The sequence below is a fragment of the Castanea sativa genome, chromosome 3 (assembly GCF_040712315.1).
Source record: "Castanea sativa cultivar Marrone di Chiusa Pesio chromosome 3, ASM4071231v1".
In the NCBI taxonomy this organism is placed as follows: Eukaryota; Viridiplantae; Streptophyta; class Magnoliopsida; order Fagales; family Fagaceae; genus Castanea; species Castanea sativa.
The window spans coordinates 3,395,439-3,417,186 of NC_134015.1; the positions used below are offsets into that span (position 1 = coordinate 3,395,439).

At 33.9% G+C, this 21,748-nt stretch overlaps 4 protein-coding genes across 7 annotated transcripts; all 4 read right to left on the reverse strand.

Annotated features, from left to right (window-relative positions):
* Nucleotides 1-1,083: 1,083 nt before the first annotated feature.
* Nucleotides 1,084-4,588, reverse strand: LOC142627167 (polyubiquitin). Its single transcript, XM_075800968.1, has 2 exons — nucleotides 4,450-4,588; nucleotides 1,084-2,691 (listed from the first exon to the last, which is right to left on the reverse strand). Exon 2 carries the CDS (start codon nucleotides 2,689-2,691, stop codon nucleotides 1,315-1,317), a length of 1,377 nt encoding a protein of 458 aa, XP_075657083.1. The 5' UTR covers nucleotides 4,450-4,588; the 3' UTR covers nucleotides 1,084-1,314.
* Nucleotides 4,589-8,127: 3,539 nt separating this feature from the next.
* On the reverse strand, nucleotides 8,128-12,858 carry LOC142626931 (anaphase-promoting complex subunit 11). Its single transcript, XM_075800660.1, has 4 exons — nucleotides 12,835-12,858; nucleotides 9,970-9,997; nucleotides 9,463-9,581; nucleotides 8,128-8,643 (listed from the first exon to the last, which is right to left on the reverse strand). The coding sequence occupies exons 3-4, from the start codon at nucleotides 9,518-9,520 to the stop codon at nucleotides 8,528-8,530; spliced, it is 174 nt and encodes a 57-aa protein (XP_075656775.1). The 5' UTR covers nucleotides 9,521-9,581; nucleotides 9,970-9,997; nucleotides 12,835-12,858; the 3' UTR covers nucleotides 8,128-8,527.
* On the reverse strand, nucleotides 9,825-12,907 carry LOC142626930 (pentatricopeptide repeat-containing protein At3g24000, mitochondrial). The gene is made up of 3 exons (XM_075800659.1): nucleotides 12,835-12,907; nucleotides 10,125-12,362; nucleotides 9,825-9,997 (listed from the first exon to the last, which is right to left on the reverse strand). Exon 2 carries the CDS (start codon nucleotides 12,357-12,359, stop codon nucleotides 10,335-10,337), a length of 2,025 nt encoding a protein of 674 aa, XP_075656774.1. The 5' UTR covers nucleotides 12,360-12,362; nucleotides 12,835-12,907; the 3' UTR covers nucleotides 9,825-9,997; nucleotides 10,125-10,334.
* A 3,164-nt stretch (nucleotides 12,908-16,071) lies between these two features.
* On the reverse strand, nucleotides 16,072-21,227 carry LOC142628092 (uncharacterized). 4 transcript variants are annotated; one of them, XM_075802063.1, is made up of 7 exons: nucleotides 20,848-21,227; nucleotides 18,788-19,484; nucleotides 17,641-18,310; nucleotides 17,425-17,525; nucleotides 17,235-17,324; nucleotides 16,929-17,053; nucleotides 16,072-16,431 (listed from the first exon to the last, which is right to left on the reverse strand). In XM_075802063.1, exons 2-7 carry the CDS (start codon nucleotides 19,421-19,423, stop codon nucleotides 16,275-16,277), a joined length of 1,779 nt encoding a protein of 592 aa, XP_075658178.1. In that variant the 5' UTR covers nucleotides 19,424-19,484; nucleotides 20,848-21,227; the 3' UTR covers nucleotides 16,072-16,274. The 4 variants fall into 4 exon arrangements, with proteins under 4 accessions (XP_075658178.1, XP_075658179.1, XP_075658177.1 ...); XM_075802064.1 differs by having other exon boundaries at nucleotides 18,788-19,509; nucleotides 20,848-21,225; XM_075802062.1 differs by having other exon boundaries at nucleotides 18,788-19,457; nucleotides 20,848-21,130.
* Between the last annotated feature and the right edge of the window lie 521 nt (nucleotides 21,228-21,748).

Here is a 21,748-nt window from a genome sequence, read left to right on the forward strand (position 1 = left end):
TAAAATGATAAGTGAAGATTAATGTCAGAGTTTTTCAGTCGATCAAAAATCTTGTTCGTTCGATGGAATTGATGATGGAATTGTTTCTAGACAATTTGGCTCTCTCGATTCCTATTCGAAAAAAAAAAAAAAATTGTTTTCTACAAAATTTTCTTGTAACCGTTCTGAACTTCTTAATAAGGTTTTAACACCTTGTGGACGTTTTATGAAACATTGTAACTCTCCATTGATACCTATTGAAGGGTAATGATTTTTTAGGTATAAATATTAGTTCATATTCACTTGGTAACTACCTTCTCATTCTGTCCCAAATTTGTAATAGCCATTTGCAACTCTCAAATGAGGACAAATATTGTTTAAAGATAGCATTTAATTGTGCCTCCAAGCCAATTATATCTTCTGTTTGCTTGTTATGTTCATTTTGTTCTTTCACTGTTACTCCTTGAGTTTATAATCCCAATCCATGGAAGATACTAATGAAGGATCTCACTGCAATTATAATCCCAATCCATGGAAGATACTAATAAAGGATCTCACTGCAATTATGAAATTCATTCCACGTTTTAACGTATGCCAAAAGACGAGATCCTGTGTATAGGTCCAATTTATTCCCTCGGATGAAATTATCTTTATAATATGATTAAGCATAAATAGAGAAGTGAATGGGGTTGCTAAAATGAAACAAGAAAGAAGTACTTGTTCATGGGGCTAGGTCCAGATGACTACCAAATTTTCATTTCGTCATTTGCGGATAATATAATTCTAAACCAGTGAATGTGCATAAAAACAAAACACTCTTCTAGCAAGGACTCAGTGGAAGTGCTAAGTAAAATATTTCTTGAAACTGAAACTAAGCAAGACTACCGACTAGACATCTATCTAAATCATAATATGGAGCAACCTACAAAACCATTACCACTGAAAAACCAAAAAGGTGAACAACTTGAAGAAGCTAAAGCAACATCTGAGAACTTAAATCCACTAACAACGTGAAACTGGAAGCAATGAAGGTTACATTTCGAACAATAATATTGAAACAACCAATATTCCTTTGAGAAAATCATAAAAACACAAGCTCAAATCTGACTAAATCATACAGCACATTTATTTATGGAAAACACTGTTCATAACCAAATAGCATTGGCAGAAAATTCAAACCATGACAGGAGTACCAAAACAACCATGAAAAAACCAACCAGAGAATTAAAGGGTTTATCATCCCCAAACATCAAACTGATAAGCATACAGAATATAAACACTGTTTATTAAATCTTCAGAATGAAACCCGACTTGATTGTACCAACGTTGAACCAACTAAACATTACCACCACGGAGGCGGAGAACAAGATGCAGGGTGCTCTCTTTCTGGATATTGTAGTCTGCAAGTGTTCGACCATCCTCAAGCTGCTTTCCCGCAAAGATGAGCCTCTGCTGATCAGGTGGGATCCCCTCCTTGTCCTGAATCTTTGCCTTCACATTGTCGATGGTATCAGAACTCTCCACCTCAAGTGTGATTGTCTTGCCCGTCAGTGTCTTCACAAAGATCTGCATACCACCACGAAGACGGAGAACAAGATGGAGTGTTGATTCCTTCTGAATATTGTAATCAGCCAGAGTGCGGCCATCCTCAAGTTGTTTTCCAGCAAAGATGAGCCTCTGCTGATCCGGAGGAATCCCTTCCTTATCTTGAATCTTTGCTTTAACATTATCTATGGTATCAGAGCTCTCCACCTCAAGGGTGATGGTCTTTCCAGTCAGAGTCTTGACAAAAATCTGCATTCCTCCACGAAGCCTGAGAACCAAATGAAGAGTAGACTCTTTCTGGATGTTATAGTCAGCCAAAGTCCTGCCATCCTCAAGCTGTTTTCCAGCGAATATCAGCCTCTGTTGGTCTGGTGGAATACCTTCTTTATCCTGAATTTTTGCCTTAACATTGTCAATTGTATCAGAGCTCTCGACCTCAAGGGTGATGGTCTTGCCAGTAAGGGTCTTTACAAAGATTTGCATTCCACCACGGAGGCGGAGGACCAAATGCAAGGTGGACTCTTTCTGAATGTTGTAGTCGGCCAATGTCCGACCATCCTCAAGCTGCTTTCCAGCAAAGATCAGCCTCTGCTGATCTGGAGGGATACCCTCCTTGTCTTGTATCTTCGCTTTGACATTATCAATTGTGTCCGAGCTTTCAACTTCCAAAGTGATCGTCTTTCCTGTAAGAGTTTTAACGAAGATCTGCATACCACCCCTGAGGCGGAGAACAAGGTGGAGTGTAGATTCCTTCTGAATGTTGTAATCGGCCAAAGTTCGGCCATCCTCAAGCTGCTTTCCAGCGAAAATCAGCCTCTGCTGATCTGGGGGAATTCCTTCTTTGTCCTGAATTTTAGCCTTCACATTATCTATTGTATCAGAACTCTCAACTTCAAGAGTAATGGTCTTTCCGGTGAGTGTCTTGACAAAAATCTGCATCCCACCTCTCAAACGAAGAACCAAGTGGAGGGTGGATTCTTTCTGGATGTTGTAATCAGCCAAAGTACGACCATCCTCCAACTGTTTGCCTGCAAAGATCAGCCTCTGCTGGTCTGGTGGGATTCCCTCCTTGTCCTGTATTTTTGCTTTGACATTATCGATTGTATCAGAGCTCTCGACCTCGAGAGTTATGGTCTTTCCAGTGAGAGTTTTAACAAAGATCTGCATCTGCAGATAATTACACATACAAAGAACCATCAGAATCAACTAGAAAAAAATAAATAAATAAACCAACATAAAGAATATAATAACAGGTGACCAAAAAATTTGAAATCCTATAAAACTTGTATATATACACATTGACAAGCTCAAACATTTTTTTTTAAAAAAAGCAAGAAATCTCATAAGATACTAACACAGCCAGAAGCTAATGACTAAATTAACATAATGAATGTCCACTGCAGGTCATAAATGAATCAACTGTATAAAAAAATTTATTGAAACAAAACAATTCATCAATTGAGTTAACAAAAACAACTGAATAATTCATGGCACCATATCAATAATCAAACTTCACCACCAAAAAATTCAAGACAGTCAAAATACTCAAATTAATTGGTAATATTTACCTAGCAAAGAATTAGACCTTTGGGGGCAAAAAACATTATTTAACCCACAAGAAAAATTTAGTGGGAAGATAAATACACTAGCCTAAACCTCAAGTTATTTGTTGATTAGGGGTAAGAACTTTCTTCATTACTTAGTTTTCTGGATCATTCTGGAATTTTAAGTACGACAGAAAATCAGAGCAATTGATCAGTAAATTATTTAATTCATAGAAAAAAAAAATACAAACAAAGAGATTATTAAAAACTGTCATCCAAACTCTAAAAACACATAAAATTAGGCAAATCTGATTGAAAATTAGAGCCATCATACAGTAAATCTTGGAATTCATACAAAATAACACAGAAACCAAATGAACAGGTAATGTACAAGCATGGACTAAAAGCCCACAATCAAATAATATACAAAATCTAATTGAGAGAATCAGAGCACATATGCAGTAAAAACAGTGAAAGAATTATCTACCTATAAAAATATGAGCGGAACACAAGAATGACATAGAATTACACTAACCCAATGAAAAACCAGAGCCATCAAGCAGTATATCATGAAGTTCAGAACCCACACAAAAAGATATAATCTTTAAAATCACACAAATTTTTTTTATAAGTAAAATCATTTGTATTTGATATAAATATTGAAAATAAATATAGTTGCATCAGTGTTCTCCCAAAGCAAAAAGAGGCGTTTTGAGAGATAGCTTTACGAAAAATCAACACGATCAATGTTGCTTCAAGGGAACGAGTCATGAGGGAATGGGTAAATCCACAATAACCAGTGAATGAAGCATCTTAAAATTACCCAAATCCGCTTGAAAATTGGAGCAATCAAGACGTAAAAGCGTAATCTTAACCCTCCAAAAGTACATAGAAATACGCAAATCCAACAGAAAATCAGAGCAATCAAATAGAACATATAACCATACAGTACATCATCAAAGTCATACAAAAAGACCACAGAAGCCAAACGAAAAGCTCATCAAACCATAAAAAGAATGATACAAACCCTAAAATCACATAAAAAATACGCGAATCCAATCCAAAATCAGAGCAATCAAAGAGTGAATCACCGAAATTCATACAAGAAACCAACATAGACATCATCAATCCATAAAAGGCGCGATCTTAACCCTAAAAAATACATAGAAATAAGGCAGATCCGATCGAAAATCAGAGCAAACAAACAGTAAATCACCAAAATTCAAACGAAAATATCATCGGACCACATAGAGGCGTGAGATTAACCCTAAATAAACAAGTTTCACACAAAAAACACATAGAATTACAGAAATTCCGATCAAGCATCAGAGCAATTGAAAGAACGAAAATAGCTTTGAGAGAGAGAGAGAGAGAGAGTTACCTTGAAGATCAGAGAAGCGAGAAACGAATTCCGAAGAAGAGCTGAGAGAGGAAATTGAAAACCCTAGCTGAGTTCTGGCGAAGAGAAAGAGAGAGAGAGAGAGAGAGAGTTGAGAGAGAAGGAGCTATTATAAGTGAGTAACTGATGGGGTGGCATTGGCTATTTATAGGTAAAAGAAATACTATTATATGAGTGGTGGTGGATTGGGGTTTGAATGGCAAGTTGATTTTTTTTTTTTTTTTTTTTTTTGACTATTTAAGCTCCTTTGGTTTCAATGAAAACCTTGTGTAGAGATAGTTTTTCTTATTTTTTAATGTTTGGTAGTATAAAAAATAATAAATAAATAAATAATTATTTTTGGTCAATATAAAAAGTATGGCTTATTTTTAGATATTGTTTTCCATTAAATTTTTTTAGAAAACAACTCTATCTCATAGCAAACTAAATAAGAGAAGTTAAGAGATTATTTTTCAACTTATTTAAAATTGCTACCAAACATTAAAAAATGAAATAGTTTTATAGAAAATACTTTTTAAAAAATAACTCATTTTCTAGAAAACATCATTATTGAAACAAACAGAGCACTAGACCCAATCCAATCTTATCTTATTAGCCTAAATTTTCAACCAACCCGCTATTTTTGTAGATTGATGATTTGGAAATTTACCGCCTTGCCTATAGCAAATTAGCAAATTGGCTAAGAATTTTAAGATTAACTCCTATTTATTATTGTGTGTATCCAATCCACCAACCTAACAAAACCATACTAAGGCATGGATCAGATGGTGGGTTAGGGTTAGGTTAGGTTTGATTTTTTATTTTTTAGTCTTGGGCTAGGTTGGATTCAGATTAATAGTTTTTTTTTTTATAACCCATCTAATCCAACCTAAAATATATATTGGGTTTAAGTTATATATGGTTTTGGTGTAAATTTTAACTTATAAAAAAGTTAGAATATCGATTAGGCCTATTAGGTGAATTGTAATAATTTATTATAAAAAAATTGGTCTAAATAGTTGATGAAACCTCCCCCCCCCCCCCCTCCTAAATTTTATCCTATTAAAAATTTAGAATATCATTTAGGCATATTAAGGTGAATTGTAATAATGTATTATATAAAAAAAAATGGTCTAAATAGTTGATGAAAACCCTCCTCCTAAATTTTATCTTATTAAAAATTTAGAATATCATTTAGGCAAGTTAAGATGAATTGTAATAATTTATTATTAAAAAAAATGGTCTAAATAGTTGATGATAACCCCCCTCTCCCTAAATTTTATCCTATTAAAAATTTAGAATATCATTTAGGCATATTAAGGTGAATTGTAATAATTTATTAAAAAAAAAATGGTCTAAATAGCTTATGAAAACCCCCTTCCCCTAAATTTTATCCTATTAAAAATTTAGAATATCATTTAGGCATATTAAGGTGAATTGTAATAATTTTTTATTAAAAAAGGGGCTAAATAATTTATGAACCCCCCACCCCCCTCCCAATTTTTCTTACAAGTGATGAAACATTTGATCGAACCTGACCCAATACAATTCATATGGGTTGTGTTAGGTTAGATTCTAAACTTGACAAAGTTGGGTTAGATTGAAAAAAATCTTCTAACCCAACCCATGCACACTCTAAATAGTGGAAAGCGGAGACAACTTTTACATGGAAGTGGAGCCACTATTATTTTTACTACCATTAACAATCAACCAATAATAATAAAAAAAATTAAAAAAAATCATTGAGTATTGCTGAATACATAACAATTTTTCACAATCAACCAATAAAGGAAAAAAAATCAAGAGTATTGCTAAATACATAACAATTTTTCACGTGTGTTGAATTTACATGTTTTTATTGTTTCTTGTCTTAACCCACCACTTACATCATTTTATCATTTATTAATCACAACTTATCACATTGGTAATTAGGAAAATATTTTGTCAAAAATGTCATAACTCTAAACTTATTGTAGAAGGTAAGGCAAGGAAAATGACTATTACTTTACCCTGGATAGAAGTAAGGAGGGGAAAATCTAAAACAATGCCCTATAATTTTAAATCTATGATAAATAAACTCTTATGCTTTTTATTGTGTCAATTTAAACCTTGTACTTCGCTATCTGATAATTAAAGCCCTTTTTTTCACTTCGTTAATCAAACATCAATATACTCCAAAGAGAAGCACTACTATTTCATCACATAGAATAAAGGGGAAACTTTACCAAATAACAAAGTAAAGAAAAAGGAAATGTGTCATTCTATTTTTTTTAAACTGAATTCACCATTGCCATTCTTCTTAAAAAAAAAAAAAACTTTGGCATTCTATTTATCTTTCAATGAATTCAACCTAAAACAACATTGTTGTCTTTATAATTCAAAAAAATGTGTCATTTTTTTTATGTGTATTGGTGCCAAATTTAAGAGTGGGATTGACACAAGTATAGGGTTTAATTAAGGGTTTTGATTGTCATACTCACACTGATAGATGTGTAGATTTAAATTAGGACAATTAGGAATTATAGGGTTCAATTTGACACAAGTATAAAACTATAGGACTTTTTTTTCAAGAAAATATATTATAAATTATTTTTAAGAAGACAATATATTATAATTTATTGTGTAATAATTCAAACTAAAGTAGAGTTAAATAACAATAAATTAAATTTGGCAAAAAAATTTCTTAATTTGTTTAGCGTTGGTAGAGGTGGCAATGTTTGACATGACCAACAAACACGGGCCACACGACACTTTTTGTGGGTTAATATTTGGTATAAATGAATTTAGTCCCTAAATATTAGCAAAAGTTTGTTTTTCATCACTAAATTTTAAAAAGTTCTTATTCTTTACAAACTTTGTAAATAGTATTTTTAATAGTATAGGGACAAAAATAGAGATGAAAAAGAAAATTTTTCAATAATTTAGAAACGAAAAACAAACTTTGGTAAAGTTCAAGGACAAAAGGTAAAACATTTTCAATAATTTGGGGATAAAAAATGAACTTTTCAATAATTTAAGGACAAAAAGAAGAACTTTTTAAAGTTTATAAATAAAAACAAATTTTTAGTAAGGTTTAAGAACCAACATAATATTTTACCCATGAATTATATCAAAATGGGTCAACATACTTTAACATAACTAATAATAAATATATTAATTTCTTGTTGACCTACTTGACTCGCATCAATGCGAAGTGACTCTTTATTATTTGTATCAAGATAGATTAACCCACCATCACACACCCTTAGTGTGATGATTATTTCACAAGTATAAGTGCTTATAAGGTGTTGGGGGTAAGGGTTGGGATCAAATCTCCAGAAAGGAGATTCACACATATATACAGTTAAATTAAACTAGAGTAGAATTTCCATCTTTTAAAATAAAAAAATAAAAATAAATAAATAAAAAAAGAAGAAGAAGAAGATAGTTTGACCCTTTTTCTTTTAAACTCTTTAAATACTTATTCTTAAGAAAATAAATCTAATCCTATTTTGCTTTCAATACAAATGAAGCTCATTAAGCAAATATAATTTCTATCAAATTTGACAAAATAAAATTAAAAATTAGTTTCTATGAGAAATTAATAAAGTCTGGTTTGTTAAAGGAACAGGTATCATATTAGACAGACAAATATCAAATCCTACAACAAAATTAATGAAGACAAAAGGGAGAAAAAAGGGATAAAACCAAGCAAATAGTTTTTACTTCTAGATAATTGGGCTGTTACTAAGCAAACCACAACAGCTTCTAGTACAAGAAATTCATTTGATTGACATATCTGCATTAAACAAATAGATAATCCACAGTAACCATACTTCTAGTAGTAATGTAGGATTAGCCACAAAATTATATAAGCCAAGTCCACCTTTTTAACAGGTTGCTACAAGTGGCATCCCTTAATGAAATTGCCTTGTAGTATTGGAGGCTGCACAAGAGAAGCTTCAACACTAGATGGGGCAATGTTCTTGAGAGGTCCATGAAGAGTAGCAAGCATGCAAACACACACACACACACAGAGAGGGAGAGAGAGGGAGAAGATCTGGTATTCATTCATTTAACTTGGAATTCATTTATTTTTCTCTCATTCTTTGAACTGCCATTCCCTACGGCACATTGGGCAATGTGCTTGTGAGGTCTGTGAATTCACCCATTTCAAGATGCAATGAAGATGGAACGCATGGTTGCATGCACCCCAAACTGCAAGATAATACTAAACATCATTACTTACTCTCATAAAATTTCACAAACTACTACCGAAGGTAGAAGTCAATTCTTTCTTCTTCTTTTTAATTGTGATCGGCAACAAGAATTTATTCAAAAAGGTACACAACCTTTTTTTTTTTTGCTTTTATGGGGAGGGGGGGGGGGTGTTGTGTTTGGGGCACTGAATGTTAAAGATACCATAAACTGTTGGGAAGAGGAGTATAAGATTTAACTTTCTGAGATGACATTTTGGAGATCCAGCAACAAAAGCATGTGGAGAAAAGGCATGGAAAGAAACAACCTCAGTGTAAAATGCTTTTTTAAACTACAATATGTACAAATCTAAATAAACAAAGATACTACAATCACATGGCTAGTATATACATATAAGAAGATGCCAATTTCTATATGCAATTGTCTCATCCCTTAGATGCAATTCAAAATGATTCAATTAATACTGTCAGCTACGCTTTTTTTTCTTTCTTTCTTTCTCCCCCTACCTTTGTTCCTCCCTCTCTTTTAGTACACAACAGTAGCACTGCTCTTGTACTGGTCAAACATCCCAGAACAATAGTTAAAAAAATAAGGCATTGCAGCAATCAGCATAGGATTTAAGCTACATTAAGGGCATGCCATAAAAGAGGAAAAAAATAAAAGGTTGACATGTTGAAAGTATACACTGATTTTACTTGGAGAGAGAGAGAGAGCCTCATTTGAGGAATTCTTTAAGTTAGGAAATTAAAAAACAGAAGACAAAATGGCAAAACATGTAAACAAACTGAAATTGCATCAAAGATAATGTATCTGACTTACTTAATGGGCAATCATCCCCAGGAAGCTTACAATCAGGACAACAACCATCAAATGCCATCCTACAGATGCCACATGTTTCATCCTGGGCATCCCAAGTCCATGAAGCAACACCATGCCACCTATTATTAACACAAGGGAAAAAATTATGGCTCCGCAGAAACACATTATAAACAATATCTACAGTACTATATGTGCTAAGGAGTTCCAATCATGAGAATGTCTTGATAAAAAATAAATCTTCATCCAATGGAAATTTTAAAGTACACTAATCACATATACACATAAAGGTCATATATCACATGACTAATTATAAGTTCATCAGTGAAAATAAAAGATAAACAAGAGATAAAGGGAACATACTCTGTTTGAAAGCCCAGCAAATATTCACAAAGAGAATTGAATCAAGGAAAAACTGTTTCCATAAATGGCCCAAAAAAGAATTTACAACTAACTTAAGAACAAAATCAATTTATAAGAGGAAAAGGCACAATATCATGGCAAGGATACGTAAGAGCTTGACTTTCATCCTCCTCTCCTGCAAATCCAGAAACCAATTTTTTCAGAACAGTTACTATGAACAATATAATTGCATACAGCCAAACACTTTAAAAATACATAAAACCCTCTCAAAAAAAAAAAAAAAAGATATGAAAAGTATCTACCACATATGTGGCAGAGGAATACTAGGATTCATGATGGTCAAATCAAAAGAAAGGAGAGCCTTCATTGAATGATTAGAGAAGATGTTAGAACCAGGGATGCTTTAGTACTTCAGATGCTGGCATAACTCCACTTTCAACTGGGAAATAGCCTGTTAAACTTAGGAGGCTTCCTTTACACAATCATTTTCATAGATGATTGGGTAGCAAGCACTACCAGTAGTCCCTGCAAGAACATGAACCATCATGGAAATGATGGAACCGATTGGTATCTCTCACAATGATTTCTCTGTCCACCAACTTCGACACAAACTTGATTGCTGAATGACAATCACCACAAACTCTAATGTTTTTCTTGATTCGTATAGGAGAACCTGGAGGAGTTTTGAGAAGGGCAAATGCAAGAGCAAGCTTCTCACTATGGTACTGCAACTTTACTTCCCTCTCGTGCTGATCCACAAACAAAAGCACATGGCTAGTGTCTGGGACATATCCAATCTCCTTGATCTTTCCACTGATCTCTTCCCATTTCCTATAGATATCCTCTCTTTGCGGGTGGGCATCATCATTTGCCACAAACAAATGGACTGCATTCTCAATCTCCACCCAACTACAAGCAGGCTCCTTCTTCACCCCACTCTCTTTCATCATCCTTCTCACTTTCGCAACATCACCCCATCTTCCAGCAGAGGCATAGATATTAGAGAGCAACACATGGGGCCCTGAATCATATGGATCAAGCTCAAAAACATGTTCAGCAGCATAAGCACCTAACTCCATATTCTTATGCATCCTACAAGCACCAAGTAAGGCTTTCCAAACTGCTGCTGTGGGTTCAATAGGCATTTCTCTTATGAATTTCAAGGCTCGATCAAGAAGACCAGCTCGACCAAGAAGATCAACAATTGTCACGTAATGTGAAACTTGCGGTTCAATCATGTGCTTCTTCATCAATTCAAAATAATATAGTCCTTCATCTAAAAGCCCGGCATGGCTACAAGCAGAAAGAACACTAAGGAAGGTTACGTGATTAGGTTCAATTCCTATCCTTAGCATTTCTTCAAACCATTGCACACTTTCCTTCCCGAGCCCATGTTGTGCATATCCAGTGAGCATTGAATTCCAAGAAACCAACTCTTGTTTCACCAATCTATCAAACACCTTTTTTGCATCCTCAATGCTTCCTGATTTTGCATACATGTAAAGAAGAGTGTTTCCTACAAAAGAAACAAGCTTACCCCCTGATTTTATCACATGTGCATGAATCCATTTGCCTTGCTCTAGAGATCCAGTGCTTGCACAAACGCTAAACACACTGGAATAGGTGAAATGAGTTGGTTTAAAATCTGCTCTCTGCATCGCCCGAAACATACTTAAAGCATGCTCTCCTTCACCCTTCCTAGCATGCCCAGCAATCAAAGCATTCCACGATACCTCATTCTTGCTTACCAACCCATCAAAGACTACTCGGGCTTCATTTATTAGATTAAATCTAGCATACATGTCCACAAGAGAACTCCCCACATAAACATTGGAATCATAACCATACTTTAAACAAAAGGCATGAACTTGTTGACCATGTTTATCATTAGGCCTGGCCCCAGAAGCCTTTAACAAGCTAGACAAAGTGAATTGATTTGGTTGCAAACCAAAGTGAAGCATCTGAGGAAACAAAACAAGTGCATCCTCAGCACGATCATTCTGAGAATAGCCAGAAATCAAGGCAGTCCAAGTGACCATATCTTTACTAGGCATTTCGTCAAACAGTTTACGAGCATCATCCAAAGCACCACACTTGGCATACATGTTGAGAATGGTGTTATGAATAACAAGGTCATCCTTGAACTGGGAATGTACAATGTGGGAGTGCACAGCTCTTCCTTCTTTAACCTTCCCAAAATGGGTGCATTTCTTTATCAAATTATTGTATAGAGCACGATTGGCTTCCAATGATCCACGATCAATTAAATCAAGTACATGAAGCCCCGTAGGGGAATTACGGATCTGGCTCCTGCGGAGAAGGTCCTTGTCTTGTATAATGCAAGAACTAGAGCCACAACAATCTTCTTCTTCGCCCTCTGAGGCCTCGAAATCAGTGAAGCTAGCTAGAGTTGCATATGACCCAAACCGCGTAGATATTGACGTTTTGTTTGGAATTCCAAAACAGCTTTTACCATGTAAAATTGCATTGTACAAGGTAGATTTACTAGTACACAATATAACTATATGCTTGTTCATGATCTGAGCTAGGTAGGCATCAAACAAAAACAATAGAAAAAAAGAAAAAAGAAAAATAGTATTAGGGTCTTATTTCAATTTACCTTAAAATCATAGAATTACGGGATGGCAATTTGAAACCATACAAGTTACAATAATCCAGGACGTGGGTTCTTTAGTTTAAGAAACTAAAACAAACAGAACACTTAAAAATCCCACCTTTATATTCATTTTTCATTTGCCTACTTCTTCTTTTTTTCTCACTAACCAAACAATATTCAAACAAAAACTATACACACAAAAACCCCATTTATTATAAATAAACTGAGAATTAGACAATGATTCCAATATATAAAAAAAGGGTACAATCTAAAAATTGAACACAATGTGATATAAAGTTTGAAACTACATAAAAGTACAGGAATCCAACAGAGAAACAGAGTAAAAAATAAAGGGTAAAGCTTTCAAAGATTTTGTAGCAGAGAGGTTTTTTTACCTTGGCGAAAAGGCAAAATAGTGAAACCCCAGAAAGAGTTTTTTTTTTTTTAGATGAAAGGAGCGGAGTGAGGTCTGTGAAGTATTTTGAAAGGTTTTGAACATGGTGGCTCGTGTAAAGGCTTATATGCCAATTTCTAAAAGACATGTCGTTTTTCTTATTAGTCCAGGTAAACGGCACATCATGGTATTAAACTACATGGCAGTTTTTTTTTTTAATATTAATTTTTAATTTTTTAAAAGAATCGCATAGGGATTTAATAAGAGATGGATCTCATAATGCGTGTGACCAAGATTGCATAAGGTTTTTTTTTTTTTTTTTTTAATTTGATTTTTTTTTTCTTTGACACTTATTTGATAGGTGCACTGATGAGAGCAACTACCAATATATAATATATTACTTTTATGTACTGTTCTATTTTCAATTTTCGGCTGCCTAGTTATTTTATTTCTGATTTTTAATAAAAAATTTATATTTATCTAAAAGATATTTACTAATGATTAATATTTACACATATATGTAAAATAGTAGTAACTCCAAAAAGTACACTAATATATATTGTTCCCCTAATTAAATCAAGTTTGAAATTAACTCCCATGGTTTCAGGATTTGAAAAGGTTGGGATTAAAACTAAAAATGGAGTTTGTTTCTTAAATAAAATAAAATTTAGAAAAGGAAAAAAAAAGAAAAGAAAAAGGAAAGCTAAATGGAGTTTACTAGAATTGAACTCCACATGTCAAAACTATTGTTTTGACCCATAAACTGCATGTCACATTTCAATTAATTTATGTTATTAGGGAAAAATATACCCTTGCTCCCTAAAAGTTAGATTAGGTTTTATTCTAGCTAATTGATTGTTGTATGTTGTTCCCCATGACTCATTTAAGCATAAACTATTTGAGATTTGAATTTTTGATTTCCCTCAAAAATATTGTAAACAAGTTAGTACGTCCATAACATGTGACACTTCATTATAATGGCAAGGTTATAGAAAAACAAACTTGATATATTGACAATGTTTTGATGATTACAAAAATAAAATTTGAACATTTCAAGAACTCAAATAGATATTGACCTGATTCTCAAAAAAAAAAAAAAAAACAAAAACAAAAACAAAGAAATAGATATTAACCCAAACTTTAGAAAGCAAACATACATTGCCATAGATATGTTAATTTATGCTTTTATATTTTGAAAACAGTTTAATACTATGCTTATTATTACATACTAATGTGTAACCTTGTGCACGGGTAGAATAATTACAATTAAATGCTTCAAATTATAACATTTTTTTAGAAGAAATTCAAATATACATGATATTAACTTACATTTTTAAAATATGTAATGGTTTATTATTTTTTTATATATATATGTGTGTGTGTGTGTGTGCGCACGCGCGCGCACGTATAATTTAGAATTTAATTAGATTTAAACTCTTCGATTTTTGCACCCAATAATTCACTTACCACAAAAATTAAAAAATTAGATAGACACGTGATGAAAAATTAGACTCTAATTGAAATCCAATTTAAAATCTAATTGAATTTGGACTCTTCAATTTTTATACTTAATAATTCACTTGGCACAAAATTAAAAATTAAATAGGGCACGTGGCATAAAATTGAGAATTCAATTAAAATCTAATTGAATTTTACCTGAGGTTTAGCTATATATATATATATATATATATATATATATATATATATAGTCAAAATTAATTGTGAGATTTCATAAATTGTGCTCCCTTTTATCTCCTTGGCCTGGTACTTGTACAAATAATATCAATTATAGTGAGAATCACTCTATAGAAAAAGCAATTTCATGAAAATCACTTCATTTCTAGAAAGAAATATGGTGAGAGAGTAACATTGTCTTCAAATTTTCAAGATATTTATTTATTATAATTCAATAGTTATAACGAGAGAGAGAATTTGAATCCTAGATATCTCCAAAAAAAAACACCAATGCTTTTAACCAAAATTACTAAAATTAAATTTACATAATTATCAGTGTATTGACAATGCGAAACTCCAATACATACTTTGATGACTAAAATCAATACATACTTTGATGACTAAAATCATGGCCTGCCTTTTCTCATTTAGGTGCATGACGATATAAAACATAGTAAAATGACCAAAATCATGGTTTGCATTTTTTTTAGGGCCTGTTTGGATTGAAGGAAGAAGGAGGGGAAATAGAGAAGAGTAGAGTAAAACTGGCTAAAAATAGGCTAATTTTGAGCTAATTACAGTACTCTACTCTACTCTATTCTCCCTCCCTCTCTTTCAATTCAAACGGACCATTAGTAGGTAATAATCTCTAACTCTCTATACATGTCATAATGGAACTGTGTTGATAGCCAGAATTGTTCGTATTAAAGAACCTGGTAAACAAAGGTGATAGAGAAATTGTACCCCAAAAGGATCTCACAGTAGCGTTTAGAAAGCAAAAATGTAACCACATCTTAGATTCTGAATCAATATATTCTACATGTTGTGAGATATCTGCTGCATATAACAGCTATATGAGATACTCTTCTGTGCGGATCATATCATATGCTGTGAGACGCCTGTTGATTCAGGAAACAAATCTCTAGAATGTCACGTGAGCAACTAGAGTCATATTACTTCTAACCAAACGTAGTGCTCAAGTTTTGGATAGCAAGGAGTCACTCCTAACGTAAGGGTAGAAAAAAGTCTTGAATATATTGTCTACCATACACATTGGATTCACAATTCTACAAACAGCATTCTCTAAAATGTTATATTTTTGGACAATTCAATTGTTACAACAATTCTCTGTAATGTTGATACCAAGTAAAAAAACCTACCATCAAGGTTCTATTGCATTGCATTGCATTAATAGGTGAAATCAACAAAATGAGAATACCATGGTAGGGTACATTGATCACCGGGACAATACTTTGGATGGTTCAGTTTTTGCAAAGAATAGTATTCAACAATTGTCATGTAAAGAAAGTTTCAAAAAGTACAGGAGAAAACAGAATACGTGCTGCTTATTAACTTTCTTTCCAATTTTCACAGTTTTTTTTAAGGTGGCACAAGTATATATAACACCAGTCTCTCATGCATGCAAAGTTCACGCGTGTGAATTCCACGTATATGTGAGAAGGTGTCATACACATTCAGTTGCATAAAATAATTCCAATGTCATAATTTAGAGACAATCAAAATATCTTCCAAACACTAGCTTTACTTACCAATACAAATCTACTTGATTTGAACAGCCTTATTTCATGAAGAACAAAAACAATTATCCAATATCATACAGGGGGGAGAAATTCAAGTAAATATAATTTCTATACAGATATTTGAGCTGCTGTTATTGGAGTAATCAAAACAGCTCACAGAATAGATATTTGACTTTATCTATACAAAATAAAGGTCAAAGTACAGGACTACCTACATACATCAAGGCTATATAGCTAAGTCAACCTGATTAATATGCTGCATCTTTTCATTTATTGCCTTGTAGCATTCAAGACTGCACAAGGGGAGCTTTGACTTGGAATCTCGGTACTTGTATGGATTCATACAAGATGGCCTGGAGCATTTCTCACGGGGAGGAGGGTAACTGAAATCCATAAAAACCAATTCATCACGAAACATGGAGGTAGTTTGAAGACATGGAGGTAGTTTGAAGACTAAGCATAGTACTAAAAATTTTTATAAGTAAATATATGTAAAATTTATATAATCTATATGTTTGTTACAGTAATAAAATGCTCAGATCTGAAGCTACTTTAAGGAAAATCAAATCTCCAGCAACCACTATTGTTACATGTCATATTCAGAAGCCTAATGAGGAGGAACTTTTGCCTATTGCTAGATAGCACATTATGCAATGACAGGGTATATAACTTAACAAAAAAGCATGCCCCCTACTAAACAATCACTTAGGAATGAAGCATTAATTATTGAGAAACTTGATAGAATCAATGAAATTCAGTACAGATCATAAGGACCAAATCTCAGTGTTAAACAAAGGTTCAGAATAAAACATAATAATCAATAATTTTCTTTTGTGTTGGGGGGTGGGCGGGCTAGAATTCGCTAGAAGTATTTCTTTACCTGCAGGGCTTGGAAAAAATAGTTGGCAAGCCTATTTCATTGGGAAATGTAACAACTGTTCCTGAGGGACCTATGACCCATCTAACAGAGTCTGATGCAAGTACCATATAATTGGCAGCCTTCTCCTGCATAAAATTATAGAAGTGAACAGACTAAGAGTTCTGCTCCATTGCATAATCTTTTTTGGTATTTAAATATTTCTTCAATAAAAAGAGATGTAAACGGTGTCCAGATATGTGTAGTATACAAAGGGAAAGAACAAATTGATGCTGTGGATTAAGAGCAAGAGTACTCTCGACTTATTACCTGTGCCAATTCTTCTTGCCGTTTCTTCATCTTATCTTCTCGCTTCTTCCTACTTGAATCTTGGCCCAGGATTTTTCTGATAGCCTCGGCCTAAAATTCAGTCAAAAAGTGAAGAAAACACTTAAATTACTTCTAACATTCGTGCTGTTCACAATGCTGACAAAAATATGATACAACGAAGGGGCTAAACCTCAGATTCCCTAGCCGCCTTTTCCACTTGCATCCTACGCCTCTGAAGAGCCTCAGCCCTCTTCAGCTGCTGCTCCACTTCAGAAAGTTTCTCTTTTTGCTCTATCACCAAAATAATCATTAATATAAAAATGTATAGAAATTTCAACAATTATCCAGCAGAAGGTAGCTATAACAATAACAAGATTAGATAAGCACAACAGTGAAAGTTACTCACTCCTAGGTGGAGCAGGAGGCAAGCCATTTGGGAACTCAATTAGACTTGCACCGAAGCTAGAAGAGACATCTTTGCCAGTTTGAAGGGCCCGCTGACGTGTAGTGACTGTCATTTCCTTCTTATTATCTCCCAATAAATCAACAATCTCCTTTTTTGGTTTCTTCTTATTAATATTGATCTCACCATCTGAGATTGGATCTTCATCTTCCACATAATCAGTATCTTCAAATACTCTCCCTGATCGAGACTTTTTACCATCCTTGCCTGATCTTGACGAGAGGTGATCTTTCACATTAACATCATATCTTCCATCAACATTACTCTTCAACACCCTTGATATCTTCCGTTGTTTCCTACTCCCTCCTTCCTCATCATCTTCATACTCCACACCATAATCAACAGTAGCCTTGGGTGTTCTGAGCTTTTCAAGGTATTTAATCTCATCGTCATCATCTTCATCTAACACACGTCTCTTAGAGATCCGTTTGCTCTTGCGAGTAGGCTCGTACTTATCAACTTGGTTTGTGGAAATATTTTCTTCAGGCATCCTACTCCTTGAAGAATCCGCTTTTCCAACATTTAAACCATATTTGGAGAAATCCTTCCATGGAAGCCCTCGTAAGCCACTTCCCTTCTCTGAAGTAAAGGAACATTTGTCATCTGAAATGTCCTGTAGCACAAATATATATTAGAGAGAGAGCCTCAATAAGATGCCTACCAGTCTTTGAATTGGACTACAAGGCTGCAAAAAATTGGAATCTAAGGCATCACAGAATATGATTAACTGGGATAAAATGGAAGGGAAAAAGAAATATAATTTCTTTTACACGAACAGGAACATCATAAGGAATTTCTAGCAGTTAAGGTGACACAAAATCCAGTGTAACAACTTTATATTTTGTGTGCACCACTGCAACCACATCTAGAAGAGGTTACCATGAAAATTTAAAATTCAAATTTTGCACAGAATCTGATTCCTCACAGTGATAAAGCAAAAAGCAATTGACATGTAGCTGTCCTGCTCATATATTATGCCCAGCTGTAATGTCCTCAATTTTGCTATGCCATGGATATGAATTAAACCTTGTTGCATACAGTTGGTACAGATTCAATAAATTTTGAAGAATAGGTTAATGATCCTTTATACCTGACCAATCAACTTCTGTTGCAGCCGAGCAGCATCAGAAATGCGAGAAGCTTTTGTAGCAGAAGACCCAACACCAGATGCCCCATCTGATATTGACTTGGCATGAATTGTACGCGTGACACCATTAACTTTAAGCTTAACCTTTTTCACTTTGTTCTCATTTTCTAAGCCATCTGAAACAACTCCAAAATGCCCCACCTTGCTTGTGCCTTTCCAATCAGCTGGTGCAAGGACACCTTCACTGTGTCTTTTGGATTCAACTCCACTATGAATGTGCTCATTACTTCCTCGGAAAGAACCATTATTGGAAGCTTCATCAGATTCTCCAAATCCTCCATCTTCACTCTTGATCATATTCTGGCCAGATTCTGCTTCACCAATGTTAACAGATAAAGCCCTAGCAGTGCATTGGTTCAAATTGAGCTCTTTCTTTCGAGAAACTGAACCATATTCATTATTCTCATCACTTGATACTTTGCTCACATTATCTGAGGGTGGTGTAGATGATAAGGGTGAAACATCATGGTAATCTGAAGGCAACAGTGAATCATTCCGTGGACGACGGGATGTATTACTCCTCTTCTTCCTCACAGCACTGCTTTTATCACTTAACCCAAAACTTCCAAAACCTTCCATGTTGGCAAACGAGGCAAGCACAAGCCTAGTGCCACTGTAATTTCCCAAAAGAGTAATAAGCCTAAATAATTACACAAAGAAAATACCTGAGGAGATTAAATTGAGCATTAACAATATTTTCTACGCAAAACTCCCTATTTCAAATTAGATAGTTGAGAATTGAAAGAATGCACTTAATACAGAAAAATATTCTAAACCTAAGTTTCTATCATGCACTGGTTTCCAAAACCTAATTTTCAAAAAAAGCCAATATGCAAATTGACTTGTTTTCCTACTCTCCACTTCCAAGTAATAGTAAAACTAAAACTGAAGGAAATAAAATATATTGAATTTCTTCCTATTCCTCAAGACTTTCAAAGCAACTGAATGGAGCACAAACATATTCAAAACTGCTACTACAGAAAACCATACAGCAAATGGGCAGAGCCATGAAACAACAAAAGATTGCCATCATAGTTCCTTTTTTGATAAGTATCATCATCAAAGTTCCTTACAATAGTATTATTTTATAAGTACTTTCTTACAAAAGTATTGCAAACAACGTATCAACAGAAATTTTTGATGATTTTCGTTGATGAGTCTAACCAAAATCAACTTTTTGGGTACAAGAAAAATTTGTATTCTCAAATTATATCCTGGAAATTCCATTTTCTCTACAATTAATACCCAGAAATCGTAAAATCTTTCAAAATATGATCCATTCATTCGATATTATTTTTTTTCAGAGCAAATTCCCACAATAAAATTATGTGGCAGATGTAATAATACCCAACCCCATCCATTTGGAAATCTTGGCTAAAACCCTTTGCTACTGAGTGAAAAATAACTCTTCTTTGCATTTAGTGGTTCTTTCTTCACAATTATTCGAATTTGAAATATTCTTATTATAAAAAATAAATCTATTCTATTTTTTCAAAAAATAATCTAACAAAGCCTGATTTTTATTTTTGATTTTTTATGAATGACTAACAAAACCTGATTTGCATATAAACCTGACTTAAGGAATCCAAAATTCAATGAATTGAGCAAAAATCCAGCAATCCAAATCAATGACAAAGAACCCAATCGTAAAAAGACCAAAGCTTTAATGAATAATCTATACAATAAAAATCAGAGGAAATTTCAAATCCCCCAAACCAAATCTGTCGAAACAAAACAGCTTTTGAAGTTTGTGAAGGGCACCCATTTACAAGTACCTCATAAAGAGATCAAAATTCAAATACCCACATAACAAAACCTTATATTTTTGAAAATTACATGGTGCAGAAAGAGAACACAGCCACAAAATCACAGCAAAAAGCCCAACTTTGAAGCAAACCCACATACAAACACCTTATAAATAAACCAAATTCAGAATACCCACATGAGAAAAACTCAAAAGATTACCAAAAGAGCACCAAAGAGACCAAGAAGAAAGCTTTTACCTTTGTGGGTCACGACCAAAAAAGCTCAAAACCCTAGATCACCATCAAGGAAAGGCTGAGAGCCTCAGAAAGAGAGAGAGAAGGAGAGCGTGTAAAATTGAAACGAAAGTAGGATATTATTAGCCAGGTGGTGTAATGGGGTTGGACCTATAGAGTTGGGTTTTAGAGAAAGATTCACCATTGTTCTAAAACCACTGGTCCTGTGGTTTAGTTAGGTCACCACCACCTCGTACTCTATCCTATTGTTGTCATTGTTGTTGTTAAGGTCACCCATCTCTCTCTCTCTAACTTTGAAAGACCAAAGCTTTTGTTTGTGACAGTTGTTGATGCAGGTAAAGTGCGTGTGCGTAGCTTGGTGAAACTACACACACCCCAGTTGCATGCTATCCCTGATTTTAGTTTCCTCTTATAATTATAGGTACCGATTGGCGATTGCTTACCCTGCATAGGGAAAATTTAGGGTAAGATTGGGATCGGAGTAGTATTACCGAGGGTAAAAATTTTTGGTTAGTGCTTATTGCACATGCGACTCAAAACAGCCAAAAACATGTATTTCTTTTAAGAGATTTTCAGGGTTTGTTTGGATAGAACTTATTGCTGAAAACTGACAACTGAAAATACTGTACTAAAATAATTTTTTAATGTGTAAAAAGTACTATTCATGCCAAAAAGTACTGTTCATTGGCCTAAAATCACTGTTCATAGCCATTGAACAGTGACAAATGCGCTTGGAAAAAAAAAAAAAAAAAAAAAACGAGGCTGGACGTGCTATCCAAACGTCCTCTCAATGTATAGCGCCTTATGGTAGTTTTTTATTATGAGACCATGACATCAATTAGTTTTTTGTGTAGGCAGAGATTTGAATTTTATATCTCTTATTCAACCATAAGAAACTTTATCT

What these genes read in the sequence shown, in the direction of transcription:
- LOC142627167 (XM_075800968.1), bottom strand. Translation starts at nt 2,691, where the DNA reads ATGCAGATCTTTGTTAAAACTCTCACTGGAAAGACCATAACTCTCGAG.
- LOC142626931 (XM_075800660.1), bottom strand. Translation starts at nt 9,520, where the DNA reads ATGGCATTTGATGGTTGTTGTCCTGATTGTAAGCTTCCTGGGGATGAT. An exon ending in TGGGGATGATTGCCCATTAA is followed by an intron (nt 8,644 to 9,462) that starts GTAAGTCAGATA and finishes ATTATCTTGCAG; the next exon opens with TTTGGGGTGCATGCAACCAT.
- LOC142626930 (XM_075800659.1), bottom strand. Translation starts at nt 12,359, where the DNA reads ATGAACAAGCATATAGTTATATTGTGTACTAGTAAATCTACCTTGTAC.
- LOC142628092 (XM_075802063.1), bottom strand. Translation starts at nt 19,423, where the DNA reads ATGGAAGGTTTTGGAAGTTTTGGGTTAAGTGATAAAAGCAGTGCTGTG. An exon ending in AGGCGGCTAGGGAATCTGAG is followed by an intron (nt 17,325 to 17,424) that starts GTTTAGCCCCTT and finishes ACTGAATTTTAG; the next exon opens with GCCGAGGCTATCAGAAAAAT. An exon ending in GGCAAGAAGAATTGGCACAG is followed by an intron (nt 17,054 to 17,234) that starts GTAATAAGTCGA and finishes AATTTTATGCAG; the next exon opens with GAGAAGGCTGCCAATTATAT.